The following is a 20,246-nucleotide window of genomic DNA, read 5'->3' on the forward strand; positions in this document are numbered from 1 at the left end:
TTGAAAAGCTGATAACTAGAGACCTCTGAGCCTAATATCAGTGGTGGGGAAGATACTGGAAAATATTCTGAGGGAGAGAATTAATAATCACCTGGAAAGGCAGTCAGCCAACATGGCTTTGTCAAGGGCAGATACTATCTGACCAATTTGTTTGAATCCTGTGAAAAAGTAACAAAGTGCATTGAAGAGGGTAGGGCACTTCATGTGATAATCATGATCTTTAGTGAAGCCTTTGACAAGGTCCCACAAAGAAGACTAGTTCAAAAGGTTAGTGCCCATGGGATCCAGTGCAAGTTGGCAAACTGGATCCAAGACTGGCTTGGCAAGAGGAGATAGAAAATAATGGTAGAGGGTTGTTTTTGCGACTGAATGCCCATGACTAGTGGTATCGTGCAAGGATTGGTGCTGGGATCCTTGCTGTTTGTAATATATAATAAATGATTTGGATGTGTATGTATGAGGCAAGATCAGTAAGTTCATGGATGACATGAAGATTAGTAGAATTGTTGATAGTGTGGAAGGTGGTCTTCGGCTGCAGAGAGATATCGATGTATTAGTGAAATGGACTGAAAAATAGAAGATGGAATTTAATCCAGACAAATGTGAGGTGGTGCATTTTAGGAGCACTAATAAGGCTAGGACATACACCATGAATGAATGGAAGGGTCAAAGGAGTACTGAAGAACAGAGGGACCTCGGAGTACAAGTCCACAGTCATCCAGCCCTCGGAATTTATCAACCATTGTGCATTCCATGACTTCTAACTCCTCCTAGAAACATAAGAAATAGGAGCAGGAGTAGACTATATGGCCTGTTGAGACTGCTCCACCATCCAATAAGATCATGGCTGATCTGGCCGTGGACTCGAATCCACCTACCTGCCTTTTCCCCATAACCCTTAATTCCCGTACTATGCAAAAATCTATCTAACTGTGTCTTAAATATATTTAATGAGGTAGCCTCTACTGCTTCCTTGGGCAGAGAATTCCACAGATTCACTACTCTCTGGGAAAAGCAATTCCTCCTCATTTCTGTCCTAAGTCTTCACCCCCGAATCTTAAGGCTATGTCCCCTAGTTCTAATCTCACCTACCAGTGGAAACAACCTTCCTGCCTCTATCTTATCTATCCCTTTCATAATTTTATATGTTTCTGGAAGATCCCCTCTCATTCATCTGAGTTCCAGTGAGTATAGTCCCAGGTGACTCAATCTCTCCCCATCGGCTAATGCCATAATCTCTGGAATCAACATAGTGAACCTCCTCTGCACGTCTCCAAAGCCAGTATATTTTTTCTCAAGTAAGGAGACAAGAACTGCACGCAGTACTCCAGGTGCAGCTTCACCAGTTCCCCGTACAGTTGCAGCATAACCTCCCTACTCTTAAATTCAATCCCTCTAGCAATGAAGGCCAACATTCCATTTGCCTTCATGCACCTGCAAATCAACCTTTTGCGATTCATGCACCAGCACTCCCAAGTCCCTCTGCACAACAGCATGCTGCAATCTTTCACCATTTAAATAATAATCTGATCTTCTATGTTTTCTTACAAAGTTGATTACTTCACATTTACCAACATCATACGCTATCTGCCAGACTCTTGCCCACTCACTTAGCCTATCTTTGAATACTTTGCTTCAGTATTCACCAGACAGAGAGAGCTTGATGTTTATGAGGATGGCATATGACAGGCTAATAAGCTAGGGCATGTTGACGTGAGCATAGAGGATGTGCTGGAACTTTTGAAAAACATTAGGATAGATAAGTCACCGGGGCTGGATGGGATATATCCAAGGTTTATTACGGGAAGCGAGGGAAGAGATCGGTGCGCCTTTGGCGATTATCTTTGCGTCCTCACTGGCCACAGGAGTAGTGCCAGATGATTAGAGGGTGGCAAATGTTGTTCCTTTGTTTAAGAAAGGGAGCAGGGATAACCCTGGGAATTACAGACCAGTGAGTCTGACTTCAGTGGTGGGAAAATTACTGGAGAAGATTTTTAGAGACAGAATTTATGGGCATTTGGAGAAGTATAGGCTGATTAGGGACAGTCAGCATGGCTTTGTGAGGGGCAGGTCATGCCTCACAAACCTGATTGAATTCTTTGAGGATGTAATAAAGCACATTGATGAAGGTAGAGCAGTGGATGTGGTGTATATGGATTCTAGTAAGGTGTTTGATAAGGTTCCTCATGGAAGGCTCATTCAGAAAGTCAGGAGGCATGGGATCCAGGGAAACTTGGCTGTGTGGATTAAGAATTGGCTCGCTCATAGAAGACAGAGGGTAGTTGTAGATGGAGCATATTTGGACTGGAGGTCGGTGACCAGTGACGTTCCTCAGGGATCTGCTCTAGGACCCCTGCTCTTTGTGATTTTTATAAATGACTTGGATGAGGATGTGGAGGGGTGGGTTAGTAAGTTTGCTGATGATACAAAGGTTGGTGGTGTTGTGGATAGAGCAGAAGGTTGCTGTAGGATTGCAACAGGACATTGATAGGATGTCGAGCTGGGCTGAGAAGTGGCAGGTGGAGTTCAACCTGGAAAAGTGTGAATTGAGACACTTCGGGAGATCGAATTTGAAGGCAGAATACAAGGTTAATGGCAGGACTCTTAGCAGTGTAGAGGAACAGAGGGATCTTGGGGTCCACATCCATAGATCTCTCAAGGTTGCGTGCAGGTCGATAGGGTTGTTGAGAAGGCATATGGTGTGTTGGCCTTCCTTAGTAGGGGTATTGAGTTCAAGAGCCGCCAGGTAATGTTGCAGCTCTATGGTACTCTGGTTAGACCACACTTGGAGTATTCTGTTCAGTTCTGGTTGCCTCATTATAGGAAGGATGTGGAAGCTTTAGAGAGGGTGCAGAGGAGATTTACCAGGATGCTACCTGGATTGGAGAGCATGTCTTACGAGGATAGGTTGAGTAAGCTAGGGCTTTTCTCTTTTAGATATGGAGGATAAGAGGTGACTTGATCGAGGTGTACAAGATGATAAGAGGCATTGATTGAGTGGACAGTCAGAGACCTTTTCCCAGGGCAACAATGGCTAACAAGAGAGGACATAATTTTAAGTTGAGGGAACATATAAGGGGGATGCCAGGGGTAAGTTTTTTTTTTACACAGAAGGTGGTGGGTGCATGGAACGCACTGCCAGCAGAGGTTGTGGAGGCAGATACATTAGGGACATTTAAGAGACTCTTAGATAAACACATGAATTAAAGAGAAATGGAGGGCTATGTGGGAGGGAAGGGTTAGATGGATCTTAGAGCAGGATAAAATGTCAGCACAACATTGTGGGCTGAAGTTCTATCTGTTCTATGTTCTATCTGTATCTCTCTGCAGACTCTCTGCATCCTCTGAACAATTTGCTTTTCCACTCAATTTTGTGACATCAGCAAATTTAGATACGCTGCACTCGGTCCCCTCTTCCAAACCGTTAATGTATATCGTGAACAGTTGTGGGCCCAGCACCGACCCCTGCAGCACTCTGCTCACCACTGACTGCCAACCAGAGAAACACCCATTTATCCCAGCTCTGTGCCTTCTATTGGTTAACCAATCCTCTATCCATGCTAATATATTACGCTCAACTCCATGCATCCTTGTCTTCCGGATAAGTCTTTTATGCAGCACCCTATCAAATGCCTTCTAGAAATCCAAGCATACAACATCCACCTGTTCCCCTCTATCCACTGCGCTCATTATATACTCAAAGAAATCCAGTAAGTTTGTCAAACAGGACCTGCCCTTCCTGAATCCATGCTGTGTCTACCTGATGGAACCATTTCTATTCAGATGTCTCGCTATTTCTTCCTTAATGAAGCTTCAAGCATTTTCCCAACTACAGACGTTAAGCTCACTGGCTTATAGTTACCTGCCTTTTGCCTACATCCTTTTTTAAACAGAGGTGCGACATTCGTTGTCTTCCTTCTTAATATTGACCTACTCTATATTATGCATGTACCCTTCCCTGAAATCACTATCTTCCATGTCCTTTTCCTTGGTGAATACAGATGAGAAGAATACATTAAAGACCTTGTCCACATTGCCTGGCTTCACACATAGATACTCTTTTAGTCTCTAAGGGGACCCACTTTTTTCCCAAACTACCCTCTTGCTCCCGAGATACTTACAGAATGTCTTGGGATTCTACTTCATCTTTCTTGCCAAGGATATTTCATGGCCCCTTTTTGCCCTCCTAATTTCTTTCTTAAGTTCTCTCCTACACACCCAATATTTTTCAAGAGATTCTCTCAATCCCATTTGCCTATACCTGCCATATGTTTATTTTTTATTCCCCTATTCAAACTTCCAATACCCTTTTTCATCAAAGGTTGCCTTATTTGCCATCTTTGCCTTTCACCCTTAACAGAACATGCTGGCCCTGAACTCTTACTGATTCTTTATTAGAAGACTCCTATTTGTCAGCTGTCATTTTACCCTCCAGTATCTGTTCCAGATCTACTTTCGCTAGGTCCTCCATTGTGCTATTAAAATCAGCCTTCCCCCAATTTCGCATCTTAACTTGAGGACCAAGCTTATCTCATTCCATAACTACCTTGAAGCTTACAGAATCATGGTCACTCTTCCAAACGTGTTCCCCCACTGACACCTCCACCACCTGCCCAGTTCCATTAAGATCAGGTACTGGCCTGTCTCTTGTAGGACACTCTACATATTGTGTCAAAAACTTAACGGATGCACTTACAAATTCCGGCCTATCAAAGCGACATATGTGATACAAACAGAGAAAGTGAGTTCCCTGAAATTATTGAATTCGACATTGAGTCTTGAAAGTTGCAATGTGCCCCAGGTGGAAGATGAAATGGAGCTGACATTAGGCTACTTTGGATCAGTGCAGCAAGCCATATACAGGTAGGTCAGTGTGTGAGTTGGATGGAGAATTAATGTTTTTTTCTCTCCACTGACATTGTCTGATCTGTTGGGCATTTCCTGCAGCTCTGACCTGTATTTCAGAGCTTTTACACATCCTTTTTTTCCCCTTTCTTTCAAACTTCCCTCATAAATCTATCAAACAGATAGCTTGACCATCAATTTATCACCATGGCAATCCTGGCCCTGTCCTATCAGAGATATTCTCTTTGTCCTATCTGCCCCCCCACCCCCACCCTCTCTGCAACTTATAACTATCTTGTTTTTTACTCTTTCCCAGTTCTGATTAGAGGTCTTTACATGTACAAGTACTTGGATTTAAAGTTGAAGTGCAATGATTTGCAAAGCAACAGGTACAGAACTAGGAGTTGGGATGAGGCGACACTGACACCATGGACTGAATAACCTCCTTCTGTGTTGCATACTTTTATAAATCTATAAATGCCTCTGTCATTAATCATGCAAATCTACGTGAGTAAGAGTTTGTAAATCTAGGCAAACGGATAATCTGTGTCAGCAGTCAAAGGAATGCATTTCACTTTTAATTTCCACGGCAACCAAATGACTCAATACATGCATTATTATGAGGACAGCACTCATTATTCAACCTTTTCCACGTACTGCCGTCTACAATAGCATTACACTGGAAAGAATGAAAAGACTTGTCTTTATCACTTCATAAGCACATTGCAAACATTTCTCATCAATGTTTTTCAGAATGCAGCCACTATTATTATTTAAACAAAAATAGTTACCATGTACTAGTTGCAAAACAACTTAAAAATTCACGTTTGGAAGCAAATACATTACTTGCAGTTCCTTTCAGATTCACTGTACAGCATTAACTACTATGCTTATACAAAGCCCCTGGACTGTTTTAGAGTCATAAAGTTGTACAGAACAGAAATGTGACCTTAAACTCACCACATCCATGCCAATCTTTTTGCCCATCTACAGTAATCCCATATGCCCACATTAGGACCACATCCTTCTCTGCCTTGCCTATTCAAGTATCTGTCTAAATGTTCTTAAGTGTAGTAATTGTACCTGATTCCACCACCTCCTCTGGCAGCACATTCCACATATCAACCACTCTGTAAAAAAAACTTACCTGTTAGATCCCCTTTAAAATTCCTTCCTCTCAACTTAAATCTTTGCCCTCTAGTTTTTGAGACCCATCCCATGGGAAAAGGTTTTTGACTATCTACCCTCAATAATCTTGTGTACTTCTATCATGTCACCTCTCAGCCTCCTTTGCTCCAGGGAAAACAAGCCCAGCCTATCCAATCTGTCCCTGTAACTGAAGTCCTCTAATTCAAGCAACATCCTGGTGAATCTCCAAGGTACTTTCTGTCCTGCTATTCTTATTCGCATTTTTTTTGGAAACCATCAGCTAATCATTGAAATTTGTATCGTTAAAGCCCTGATTTAAATGAGCAGGTGGCATCTATCCACCTCAGACTAAGTTGAATAGTGATGATCTGTCCACTCAACGTAATTGAGAAATAGATAACTCACCCATTTCAATGCAACCTTTTGTAAGTCCACCAAGGCACATTTAAAATGGCATGCACATTTAAAAAAAACATGTTTGTAAATAACACAAGATGTGGAGCCACTGTGAGGAAGACAGCAATGAACTTCAAGGAGATATAGGCAGGCTGGTGGAGTAGGCAGATAGGTGGCAGAAAAAGCTTAATACTGAGAAATATGAAGTGTTATGTTTTGGTTGGACGAATAACAAGAGGTGATGTAAATTAGAAGGCACGATACTAGAAGGGTTCCAGAACAGGGAGATCTGGGTATATTTTGCATAATTTAATGAAATTGGCAGGGCAGGCTAGGAAAGTGAATAAGTAAGCATACAGGGTCCTGGGCTTTAGAATTAGAAGCAGACTACAAGAGCACAAAAGTCATAATGAACCTTTCTAAAACACCAGATTAGCCACAACCAGAATACGATAACCAGTTCTTGACACCACACTTTAGGAAAAATGTGCCAGTTTTGGAGAAATGCCAAAAAGGTTTACTAACATGATTCCAAGGATAAAGGACTTCGGTTATGTGAACAAAATGCTGGAGTTATTCTCCTTGGAGGTTGAGAGGGAATGTGATAACAGAGCTTAAAGTCATGTAGAGTACAGACAATGTGGAAACAAGAAAACTGTTCACAATGGTGGAGAAATCAAGAACGAAAGGATGTAGAACAAAGGTGATTAGAAAAAGAACCAGAATGATTTCAGGATTTTATTATGTTTACACAGCATGTGCTTGGGGTCTGGAATGCATTGCCAGGGATAAAATGGACACAGATTCCAAGGCAGCATTTAAAAGGGAACTAGGTCTGCGAGGAAATAATTTGCAAGGCTAGAGGGAGAGGGCAGACGGACTCGGTGGATTGATCTTACATGGAGCTGGTAAGGGCTCAACAGACCAAATGGCTATGTCAATGCTACAGCCATTCTGTTATCCAGTGGAAATTGTTCAAGCATGTGCACTGTTGTGCAGTTTAAACTTAAATTGTAAGCACAGAGATTGGCAATGTGAGGTAGAGGAGTCTACACTAGTGAAGCTCCTCCCACCCTGTCTCTTGCAAAGATGCGGTCCCTTTTTCTCAATTTCTCCGCCTCCGCCGCATATGCTCCCATGATGAGGCTTTCCACTCCAGGATATCCGAGGTGTCCAACTTCTTTTCTAACTGTGGCTTCCCCCGACTGTGGTTGAGAGAGCTCGCACCCGTATCTCTGCTATTTCCCGCACCTCTGCTCTCACCACCACCCCTCCCAGATCCAACAGGGATAGGTTCCCCCTCGTCCTTGCATTTCATCCTACTTGCCTACGTATCCAACACATCATTCTCCGCCACTTCCGCCATCTCCAACGGGACCCCACTACCGAGCATATCCTCCGCCCCAAACCCCTTTCTGCCTATCACAGGGGCCGCTCTCTCCGCGACTCCCTAGTTCACTACTCCCCCGCCCACCCATCCCGCTCCCACCCTGGGAATTTTCCACTGCCCCTGCCATAGGTGCAACACCTGCCCCTACACCACCTCCATCACCTCCATCCATGGACCCAAACAGTCCTTTCAGGTGAGACAGAGTTTCACCTGCACCTCCCTTAATATCATCTACTGCATTCCGTGCTCCAAGTGTGGCCTCCTCTACATTGGCGAGACCTAACGCAGAGAAGGTGACCGTTTCACAGAACACCTGCGCTCTGTCTGTAACCACGATCTGCATCTCCCCATTGCCAGTTGCTTCAACTCCCCCTCCCGCACTATCACTGATATGTCAGTCCTCAACCTCCTCCACTGCCAGGAGAATTCCAAGCACAAACTGGAGGAACAGAACCTCATTTTCCGTCTTGGAACCTTGCAGCCTAATGGCATAAACATTGAAATCTCCTACTTTAAGCGATCCCCACACCCCTTCCCCACACCTCCCCCCAACAACAATGCCTCTTTTCTTCCCTTTCCTAGCCTATCTCTCATTCTTCTACCCCACTTTTTTCTGTTTTTTTTCTCTCCTTACCTTTGACCCATACCCCGGCGGATCTGCTCTCCCCACCTCCCCCGCACCTGCCTATCACTGTCTCTTACCTGCATCTACCTATCACCACCTTGTGCCCACCCCACCTCCCCTCTTCTGTCCACCTATCACTGCTCTGCTTTTCCCTCCTATATACTGGGCTTCCCCTTTTCCTATCTTCAGTCCTGAAGGTCCTGAGCCAAAACGTTGACTGCCTGCTTTTTCTCCACGGATGCTGCCTGACCTGCTGAGTTCCTCCAGCATCAAAGTGTTTTTCATCAAGATTCCAGTATCTGCAGTCCTTTGTTTCTCTGTCAAATAGATTATGTTTTATGAGACTATCACACATAGAAGGAAATTTTTGGATTTAGTTTGATAAATTCAAGAATGATAAACCATCTGCAGATGATGCTAAAAATGGAGAAAACTCCAATAGCTCTGTACAGATTATGGGAACTAATGATGCTCATTTTGGAATTTTGTATTATGAATTCATGCATGCATATAATTAGACAATTATTTTTGGAGGTACAAGTCTAAATATAAGTATTATTTAGTACTGGCCAGCAGTGGTACAATAACATGCAGTGTCATGATTAGAGAAATAAAAGATTTTATCTTCAACATAGACAAACTTGAAAATCTGAGTCATGACAGCAGCAAGGCATTAAGGAGAGAATAAGAGAAAAGAACACACTGAAAAGTCTCCAGTAGGTTCCTCTTGTGTGCCTTCAAGAATTGCCTTAAGATCACCCAATCCACCTGATCCATCATTTTGTGTACTACAATAGGAATACTTGCCATATACCTTCAAACCCAAAGCCAAATTATATGTTTAATGGGAATAAAAAAATACTTTATTCCAAAACTTGTTGGGATGAAAATGTTTTCAGGTATGAAGGAATATCTAATATTGTTCCAGACAATTGTGCATTGTACAACAAAATAGTCAATCTGCAGGAGCAAAAGACATACTTGTGTCCGAATTGCATATTATGCTTAATAGCATGAAAGTAGATCTCTTCAGAATAGACTTCAATTGCAAATGATTGATTTTGCTTCCTTCTGCACCTGATACTTTGAAGAGAGCCTCTGATTAAATGCAATTGCAGGGAACTTACAACTCTAAATGTAGAACACTGCTTCTCATTTTGTTGAAGCATTTAAGTCTGTTCTCTGTGACACTGTAACGATTGACATTAATGTCTGGTTCCAACAAGCTAGAATCAAGATAATGATGGAGGAATTTGGCGATCTCCCTGTTGTCCAAAGACTAGAAAAGCAGCTTCTGAAAGCCCATCCTCCAGACAGGACCTATGTGATGCAGCAGCTGAACAGACTGCTGGCTCTAATTCTATAGTTCTACACCGCCAGTGGCAATCCAAAGTGACAACAGATGTTACTGAATATATCCAACTCCACAGCAAATGTGGAAAAGAACATTGTGGTGCAGATGCAGTCAACATATGGAGATATTGGACCACAAAAATCCCACAAACTCACAGAGCCTGCAGGCAACAACAACATGTACAATAGAGTGCCATTAACTTTGCAAGATGTCCATAGACACTTCTTAAGAGTGATACAGCACAAAATTTGAAATCAAACCACATATTAGGCAGATGACCAAAAGCAAATCGCTCTCTGTACAAATCAGGATTCTTTATGGAATATCAGCTTGATATCATAATATCAACCAATCAGGGTTCACCTTGATATGAGTAGTTCAACTTGACACTCAGAATGAAAAATATCAAAAGCAGCGCAGTTACTGCAGCAGGTAGTGCAGTTGTCAAACAGCTCCAGTATCCTGGGTTCAATCCTGACTTTTTGGTACTGTCTGTGTGGAGTATGATAAAAACCACTTTCCCCTGTTCTCATTTTATCAGTGAATGCAACTCTTTATGCAGATTATGATTCATAATTGCACTTATAAAAACCTTCGGAGAAATAGAACTGCTCTATCAACAGTAAGTATTTAGCTAAATAAGGTTTTGTTAACCAAATTTTGAATAGTATGAGCACTGAAAATTTTTTTAGTCTGATAGTCATTTGTAAAACTCATTGATATTGGAAGATATTTGATGGTTACTAGATATATTTGCCTGTTCCATGGAGAATAAGCTTTATAACTGTTTGAATTTAAAAAGTCTATTCTGCTCACAACCATGCTATTATTTGGGTTTTTGATGCAAGTAAGTAAGAACCTTACCCATATAACTACACAAATACTTCTGATCCAAAAAATACAAGTCTTAACAAACAAATTACTTTTGTGCATTAGCAACTGCATAATTTTGATCAGTGTAGCATCCAACCTTCAAACATTCGATCAAGACGCAGCCGCTTTACTTTATGTTTGTCCATGAGAGACCAGGGGCAGGATCGAAAGGTCAGAGGTTGTCACCACTCCTTCTGCTGTGGTACTCCAAGGGAAAAATACAAATCCAATCGATATGATGCACTGAGTGTTCAAATAGTTCTTCCTAACCTGGTGAGAAAAGAAAATGCATTTTTCCCAGTTGTAGTTGGAATGTTAGAATTAAACTACTTATCTATCTCTCAGATTTGTGATAGCTCCTCCTTTTATTTACAAATGGTGTCATGTCAAGTTAAGGAACCAGTCATTGCAAAATCATCTCTGAAGATTGAGGAATAACAGAACGCAAATAATCCATTCCAGTTTTCTACTTTGCTTCACTGATTTGTTGTTTATTCACTAGTTTATTACTATTGACAAAACTTAAATTTCTTCAACAAAATCAGTCAGCACAATAAATTTATCACCAAGGTGCTGAGAAAATAACTGTTCTAAACAGTGATGAACACTAAGCATTTGCATGATGCGTGTCAGTTTCACTCTACACATTAATGTTAAAACAGAAAATATTGGGATTACTCCGCGGGTCAGGGGCATCTATGAGAAAGGAACAAATTTAATACTTCAGATCAATTTTTTTCACTCTTCACACCATTCCCTTGAGAAATTTACAACCAAGAAGTTAAACATTTGGCCTATTGTATTGATGGCAGACACATTAAATAAATAGAAAATATAATGATAGTAAAGTTAATTTATTCCAATTATGACATAGCCAGAGTAACAGTTGCCATATATTTCTCAGGCAGCCATTATGTAGTAAATACTATTTGAAACCATCTGAACTGGAAATTCTCTAGCAAGGAAATATCCACATACAAATTATGCAAAACCATAAGAATTCTGACAGAAGTGCACACTAAGCATGCTACTTGATTAATTGGTTAATTAAACAATTAAAATAAGGAGCAATGTTAGAAAAGAACCTGGTTTGAATGGCACTTTACCATGTATTCATAATGTTAAAGTGCTTCGTAATCAATGAACTCCTCACTGGAGTGAAGTTGTCATTATGCAGGCTAATAAGAAAAGCAATGTTTGCAGTGAAATTCAATCTTAAAAACACTTTTTATCAGACACAAAATTACACTGTTTGAACCTCCAAGCAGGATATATTGCAAGCGAAATGTTAAACTTAATAAGACCAGCTTCGAACAAAGAATGAACTAACAATCAATTTTGAGTTAGCCACCCATAATAAACCCTACTCATCTGTGGATTTGGCTAGTAGCCTCTATACCTACCACCCAAATCACAAGTAGATTGGATATCCATTGTATATCATGTCCTCATAATATCGATTCATAACACCAATTCACAGTGACAGTAGAGTGCCACTGCCTCATAGTGCCAGAGACCCAGGTTCAATCCTAATCATGGGTGCTGTCTGTGTGGAGTTTGCATGTCCTCCCTGTGACTGTGTGGGTTTCCACCAGGTGCCCCAGTCTCTTTGGTACCCACTCATATCCTCCTCTTCCCTGATGTGGGATGTAAGTTTGTGAATTTGTGACTTAAGTTCCTTCAGCAGGGATACCAGCTGCTCCTAAGGCTTTGTTCTTTCTCTTAGTTGGCATGTTGCCTTTTTAACTTCTCATTGGTCAGGGATGGTGGCAAAGCTGGTCTCAACAGTTTGCTGAAGCATTTGAGTCAAGAGTGGTCACATCAACGATAAAGTCATGACTGGGGAGAACTCGCAAGTATACAGCTTCGCTGGAAGGCCAAACTGGAAGTCAAACACCTTCTCCAAGGTCAGCCATCAACAATGAGTTGGTGCAGCTATTCCCTTTTTGGGATATGTGAAAATCAGATTGGCTGGCCATAGTCAACCATGCACATGTCCCGATCCTGGAAGCTACAGATGAAAATAAAGAGGAATTCTACTCAGCCATTTCTGTGGACTAGATGTGATCAACAAGGAAGGAGTTAGAAACGTTTGAAGCTCAACCATCCAAACTCCTGTTTTTCCTGAGAGACAAGCAAACACCAACATCTCAAAACAAGAACGCTCTATAGGAGACTTTATGACAACACCCTAATCCAGGCAAAAGCAGCTGAGACATTATATAATCGCTTGAGTGAAGAACTTCAACAATGTCCATAACGCCTGCACCACAATCCTCCCTGTTATCAACATCAGCCATAAGAAAATCAATTCTGAAGCTCTCTATGACTCTGAAGACCCAGAGGAGAAGAAAAGGTCGTGGAGCTGGATGATATTCCTAAATTTAATCTGGGTGACTGCTGCCACAGATTATATAGCATTTTTATTTTGAGATTTTGGTGTTTGGTTGTGACTTGGACAATCCAGATGTAAATATTCCACCACACCCCTTAATTGAGTTCATAATGAGGTCAGGAGGTAAATCACTCATTTCATCCATATCCTGCTCTGCTATTCAACATAATTGGTTCAGTTCAGCTTCCAGTGTACTGATACACCAACAACGATAACAGGTCGTAGTGAAGCTCAGAATCAAAGAAGCAATTTGTGAGCCAGGAGACATTCATAGAACATAGAAGAGTACAGCACAGAACAGGCTCTTTGGCCCACAATATTGTGCCAACATAGCTAATCCCTCCTACCTACAGAATGCCCATATCCCTCCATTTTCCTCTCATTCATGCGCCCATCCAAGCCCCTCTTAAAAGCCCCCAATGAATTTGCCTCCACCACCCTATCAGGCAACACATTCCAGGCATCCACCACTCTCTCAGTAAAAAAAATGTACCACCCATGTCTCTTCTGAACCTACCCCCTTTCACCTTAAATGCATGCCCTCTTGTATTGGATCTCTCAATAATGGGAAAAAGATATTGCTTGTCCACCCTATCTATGCCCCACATAATTTTATGCACTTCCAACAGATCACCCCTCAGCTTCCGCCACTCCGGAGAAAAGAGCACCAGCCTCTCCTGATAGCACATGCCCTCTAATCCAGGCAGCATCCCAGTAAACCTGCTCTGCACCCTCTCTAAAGCCTCGACATCTTCCTATCGTGAGGTGACCAGAATTGCACGCAATACTCTAAATGCGGCCGAACCAGAGTTCTATAGAGATACATCATAACTTCTTGACTCCAATACTCAATACCTCGATTAATGAAACCGAGCATTCCATAAGCCTTCTTAACCACCCTGTCTACCTCTGAGGCCACTTTCAGTGAGCCATGGACTTGCACCCCAAGGTCCCTCTGCTCTTCAACACTGTTAAGGGTCTTGCCCTTGTGTACTGCCTCTTGACATTAGTCCGACCAAGATGCAACACCTCACGTTTATCTGGATTAAACTCCATCTGCCATTTCTCTGCCCAATTCTGCAACTGATCAATATCACGCTGTATCCGTTGCCAGTCTTCTGCACTGTTCACAACTCCACCAATCTTGGTATCGTGTGAAAACTTACTAACCCACCCATCAACATACTCATCCAGGTCATTTATGTACATCACAAACAGCAGAGGTCCCAGTACAGATCCCTGTGGAACATCACTACTCACAGGCCTCCAGCCTGAATAAGTCCCTTCAATCAGCACCCACTGTCTTCTATGGGCAAGCCAGTTTTGGATCCACACAGCCAATTCTCCACTGACCCCATGCATCCAAACATTCTTGATTAACCTATTATCTGGGACCTTGTCAAATGCCTTCCTGAACTCCATACAGATGACATCCACAGCTCCAGCTTCATCAATCTCTCTCGTCACCTTGTCAAAAAACTCAATCAGGTTAGTAAGACACAACTTGCCCTGCACAAAGCCATGCTGGCTTTCCTTGATCAAGCCATTGGATTCCAGATGCTTATATATCCTATCTCTAAGAATTTTCTCCAGCAATTGCCCTACAACTGACGTGAAACTCACCAGTCTATAGTTCCTCAGATTTTCCCTTGTTCCTTTTTTAAATAGAGGAACAACATTAGCCACTCACCAGTTCTCCGGGACCTCACCCGTGGTCAAAGTGTCACAAACTTGTCACCAAACTCAGAGACCTAGGACTCAACACCTCCCTCTGTAACGGGATCCTTGACCTTCTAACCAACAGACCGCAATCAGTGAGGATAGGCAGCAATACCTCCGGCACGATTATTCTCAACACTGGTGCCCGACAAGGCTGCGTCTTTAGCCCTCTACTCTACTCCCTATACGCTCATGACTGTGTGGCCAGATTCTGCTCTAACAAGTTTGCAGATGATACCACCGTTGTAGGTCACATCTCAAACAGCGATGAGTCAGAGTACAGGAAGGAGATAGAAAGCTTAGTGGAAAGGTGTCATGACAACAACCTTTCCCTCAATGTCAATAAAACAAAAGAGCTGGTCATTCACTTCAGGAAACGGGGCGGTGTACATGCACCTGTCTACATCAACGGTGCTGAGGTCGAGAGGACTGAGAGCTTCAAGTTCCTGGGAGTGAACGTCACCAACAGCCTGTCCTGATCAAATCACGTAGATGCCATGGCCAAGAAAGCTCACCAGCGCCTCTAGTCCTCAGGAGGCTAAAGAAATTTGGTTTGTCCCCTTTGACTCTCACTATATTATATGATGCACCATAGAAAGCATCCTGGCATGGTACGGCAACTGCTCTGCCCAGGACCGCAAGAAGCTGCAGAGAGTTGTGGACACAGCCCAGCGCATCACGGACACCAGCCTCCCCTCCTTGGACTCCTGTCTTTATCTCTCATCGTCTTGGTGAAGCAGCCAGCATAATCAAAGACCCCACCCACCCAGGACATTCTCTCTTTTCTCCTCTTCCATCGGGTCAAAGATACAGGTGCCTGAGGGCACGTACCACCAGACTTAAGGACAGCTTCTACCCCACTGTGATAAGACTATTGAATGGTTCCCTTATACAATGAGATGGACTATGACCTCACGATCTACCTTGTTGTGACCTTGCACCTTATTGCACTGCACTTTCTCTGTAGCTGTGACACTTTACTCTGTACTGTTATTGTTTTTACCTGTACTACATCAATGCACTTTGTACTAACTCAATGTAACTGCACTGTGTAATGAATTGACCTGTACGATCGGTTTGTAAGACAAGCTTTTCACTGTACCTCGGTACAAGTGACAATAATAAACCAATACCAATACCAAGAGGACACAAAGATACTGGTCAAGGCCCCAGCAATTTCCTCTCTCACCTCCCTCAATAACCAGGGGTATATTCCATTGGGCCCCGGGGACTTATCCACCTTAATACTGCTCAGGAGACCTAACACTTCCTCCTCCTTGACCTCATGTTTACTCCCTCAATTCCAATTTCTACGTCCTCCATGTCCTTTTCCTGGGTAAACACTGAAGAGGAATACTCATTCAGAACTTCACCCACATCTTCTGCATCCAAACATAGATTCCCTTCTTTATCCTTAAGTCGTCCTACCCTTTCCCTCGTTATCCTCTTATTCCTTACGTAGGTATAGAATGCCTTTGGACATTCGTAAGGTCTTAAGTGTATACTTCTCATCTGTTTCACTAAGGAGAAGGGCATTGTCATTGGATATTTCAAGGAGGGGGTGTGGAGAAATTCTGGAACATGTTATCATTAAAAAGGAGGTATTAGCTGCCTTAGCTAGTTTGAAGATGAATAAATCCCAGGGTGGGATTAGATGTATCCAAGGATGCTGCCTGGATTGGAGAGTATTGAATATGAGGAGAGGCTTAAGGTGCTGGGGCTTTATTCACTGGAAAGGAGGAGGATGGGAGGAGACATGATAGAGGTATATAAAATATTGAGAGGAATAGATAGAGTAGACAGTCAGCGTCTCCTTCCCAGGGCACCAATGCTCAAGACAAGAGGTCATGGCTTTAAGGTTATGGGTGGGAGGTTCAGGGGAGATGTCAGAGGGAGGTTTTTCACCCAAAGAGTGGTTGGTGCATGGAATGCACTGCCTGGGGTGGTGGTGGAGGCAGATACATTGAACAGGTTCAGGAGCTTGTTGGATAGGCATATGGAGGAACGTGAGATAGAGGGATATGCGGGAGGAAGGGGTTAGGTAGTGTGAGGGTGGTCTGATGGACGGCACAACATGGTGGGCCGAAGGGCCTGTTTTGTGCTGTGTGGTTCTATGGTTCAATAGAGGAGATAGCCAAGGCCCTGACAAATTTTTTAATAATTTTCACTGGCCACATGTGTGGTGCCAGAAGACTGGAGGATAGCAAATGTGGTATCTTGTTGAAGAAGGACAGCAGGAATAAGCCAGATAATCAAAGGCGAGTGAGTCTCATGTCAGTGGTAGGTAAGTTATTGGAAAATATGCTGAGGGACAAGATTAATTTATGTTTGGAAAGGTAGGAATTAAATAAATATAGTCAGCATAGTTTCATTAGGGTGCGATCCTACCTTAACAATTTGAGTGAATTTTTCAAAGAGCCAACCAAGTATATTGATGAGGCTAGTGCAGTTGACATGATGGTCCTGGCGAGCTCCTGCTCACCCAGCCTGGAATATCTAATGGTGAAGTGTCAACCATTCTATCTGCGAAGGGAGTTCACTTCAGCTATCCTGATGGCGGTCTACATCCCACCACAGACAGACATGAAGCCAGCACTCGATGAGCTATACTCCGTGGTCAACAACCTTAAGAAAGGATACCCTGAAGCCCTCTTCATTATCGCAGGTGACTTCAATCAGGCCAAACTCAAGAGTGTGTTACCAAAATACCAGCACATCTCCTGCTCCACCAGGGGCGCTAACACCCTTGACCACTGCTATACAACCATCAAAGGTGCCTTCCGAGCCACCCCTCGTCCTCACTTTGGGAAATCAGACCACCAGGCTGTGCTCCTCCTCCCTGTATACAAACAGAAACTGAAACGGGAGGATCTGGTACAGAGTCGTGCAGTGCTGGTCTGAGGAAGCAGATGAGCTCCTACGTGACTGCTTTGAGACAGTGGACTGGTCCATGTTCAAAGACTCAGCTGCCAGCCTTGAGGAGTACGTCACCACCATCACAGACTTTATCAGCAAGTGTGTGGAGGACTGTGTACCAAAGAGGACAATACGGGTGTTTCTAAACAGGAAACCATGGATGAACCGGGAGATCCACTCCCTACTGAAGGAGAGGACTGCTGCACACAAATCTGGTGATCCTGATCTGTACAAGAAATCGAGGTATGACCTTCAGAAAGCTATCAGGAATGCCAAGAGGCAATACTGACTCAAAACAGAGTCCCAGACCAGCTATCAGTTATGGCAGGGCTTACATGCCATAACAGGCTACAAGACGAAGTTGGGCTGCATAGCTAACAACAGCGCATCCCTTCCAGATGAACTAACCACATTCTATGTGCGTTTTGAACAGAAGGGAAGTGGATTGTCACCACCCACCCCGACAGCCTCCAATGCAACTGAACCCGTGGTCAACATTGAGGAGGTAAGGTCGGTCTTCTGGAGAGTGAACGAGGAAAGCACCTGGCCCAGATGGTGTCCCTGGCCGTGTGCTCAGGTCTTGTGCTGATCAGCTGGCAGAAGTATTTGCGGACATCTTTAACCTCTCCCTGCTTCAATCTCAGGTTCCCGCCTGTTTTAAGAAGACCACTATCATCCCGGTACTGAAGAAAAGCAAGGTAATATGCCTCAATGACTACTGACCAGTGGCTCTGACATCCACCACCATGAAGTGCTTTGAGAGGCTGGTCATGACACGCATCAACTCCAGCCTACCAGACAACCTGGACCCATTGCAATTTGCCTATCGCCGAAACAGTTCTACAGCAGATGCCATCTCCCTGGCCCTGCACTCAGCTCTGGAGCATCTGGACAGTAAAGACACCTACATTAGACTATTTTTTATTGACTACAGCTCTGCCTTCAATACAATAATCCCAAGCAAACTTGTCACCAGACTCCGAGACCTAGGACTCAACACCTCCCTCTGTAACTGGATCCTTGACTTCCTGACCAATAGACCGCAATCAGTGAGGATAGGCAGCAATACCTGTGGCATGATTTTTCTCAACACTGGTGCCCCACAAGGCTGCATCCTCGGCCCTCTACTCTACTCCCTATACACTCATGACCGTGTGGCCAGATTCTGCTCTAACTCCATCTACAAGTTTGCAGATGATACCACCGTTGTAGACCGTATCTCAAACAGCGATGAGTCGGAGTACGGGAAGGAGATAGAGAGCTTAGTGGAAAAGTGTCATGACAACAACCTTTCCCTCAATATCAACAAAACAAAAGAGCTGGTCATTCACTTCAGAAAAATGGGCAGTGTACATGCACCTGTCTACATCAACGGTGCTGAGGTCGAGAGGACTGAGAGCTTCAAGTTCCTGGGAGTGAACGTCACCAACAGCCTGTCCTGGTCAAATCATGTAGATGCCACGGCCAAGAAAGCTCACCAGCGCCTCTACTTCCTCAGGAGGCTAAAGAAATTTGGTTTGTCCCCTCTGACTCTCACCAACTTTTACCGATGCACCATAGAAAGCATCCTACCTGGATGCATCATGGCTTGGTACGGCAACTGCTCTGCCCAGGACCGCAAGAAACCGCAGAGAGTTGTGGACACAGCCCAGCGCATCACGGACACCAGCCTCCCCTCCATGGACTCTGTCTTTACCTCTTGCTGTCTTGGTGAAGCAGCCAGAATAATCAAAGACCCCACCCACCCAGGACATTCTCTCTTCTCTCCTCTTCCATCAGGTAGAAGATACAGGAGCCTGAGGGCACGTACCACCAGACTTAAGGACAGCTTCTACCCCACTGCGATAAGACTATTGAATGGTTCCCTTATACGATGAGATGGATTCTGACCTCATGATCTACCTTGTTGTGACCTTGCACCTTATTGCACTGCACTTTCTCTGTAGCTGTGACACTTTACTCTGTACTGTTATTGTTTTACCTGTACTACATCAATGCACTCTGTACTAACCCAATATAACTGCACTGTGTAATGAATTGACCTATACAATCAGTATGCAAGACAAGTTTTTCACTGTGCCTCAGTACAAGTGACAATAATAAACCAATACCAATACCAATATTCTGTCTGGACTTCAATTAGGCCTTTGACAAGGTCCCACATGGGAGGTGTTCCAACCAGTGAGAGACCATATGATTCAAAGCAAGTTGGCAAATTTGACCCAAAATTAGCTTGGTAATTGGAGGCAGAGGATGATGGTGGAGGGTTGCTTTTGTGATTGGAAGTCTTTAGCCAATGATGTACCACAGGGATCAGTAATGGGACACCAATTAATTATACATTAATAATTCAGATGTGAATAAAGGAGATATGATTAAGTTTGCAGATGACATGAATATCGGTGTTGTTGCTAATAGTGAGGAGGAGAATTTTAGGCTACAGAATGATATTGGTGAGTTGGGAAGATGAGCAGAATAATGGCAGATGGAATTTAATCCGAGTATGTGTGAAGTAGTGCAATTTGGGAGGACTAATAAGGGGTAGGTATTGGTATTGGTTTATTATTGTCACAGTGAAAAACTT

At 43.4% G+C, this 20,246-nt stretch overlaps 2 protein-coding genes across 3 annotated transcripts in view; one reads left to right on the plus strand and one right to left on the minus strand.

The window, feature by feature from the left end:
• Positions 1–20,246, minus strand: part of ctbp1 (C-terminal binding protein 1) — a 266,572-nt gene that overhangs the window by 226,684 nt on the left and 19,642 nt on the right. Inside the window, exon 2 of one of the 2 annotated variants that reach the window (XM_052035614.1) lies at positions 10,730–10,902. In XM_052035614.1, the coding sequence (XP_051891574.1) occupies positions 10,730–10,778 (49 nt within the window). In that variant the 5' untranslated portion in view covers positions 10,779–10,902. Of the gene's footprint in view, positions 1–10,729; positions 10,903–20,246 lie in introns of those variants that run through there. The other variant, XM_052035577.1, reaches the window with a different exon arrangement.
• Positions 1–20,246, plus strand: part of maea (macrophage erythroblast attacher, E3 ubiquitin ligase) — a 147,385-nt gene that overhangs the window by 32,187 nt on the left and 94,952 nt on the right. The gene's annotated exons all lie outside the window — the stretch shown is intronic.

The sequence above is a fragment of the Pristis pectinata genome, chromosome 2 (assembly GCF_009764475.1).
Source record: "Pristis pectinata isolate sPriPec2 chromosome 2, sPriPec2.1.pri, whole genome shotgun sequence".
Taxonomy (NCBI): domain Eukaryota; kingdom Metazoa; phylum Chordata; class Chondrichthyes; order Rhinopristiformes; family Pristidae; genus Pristis; species Pristis pectinata.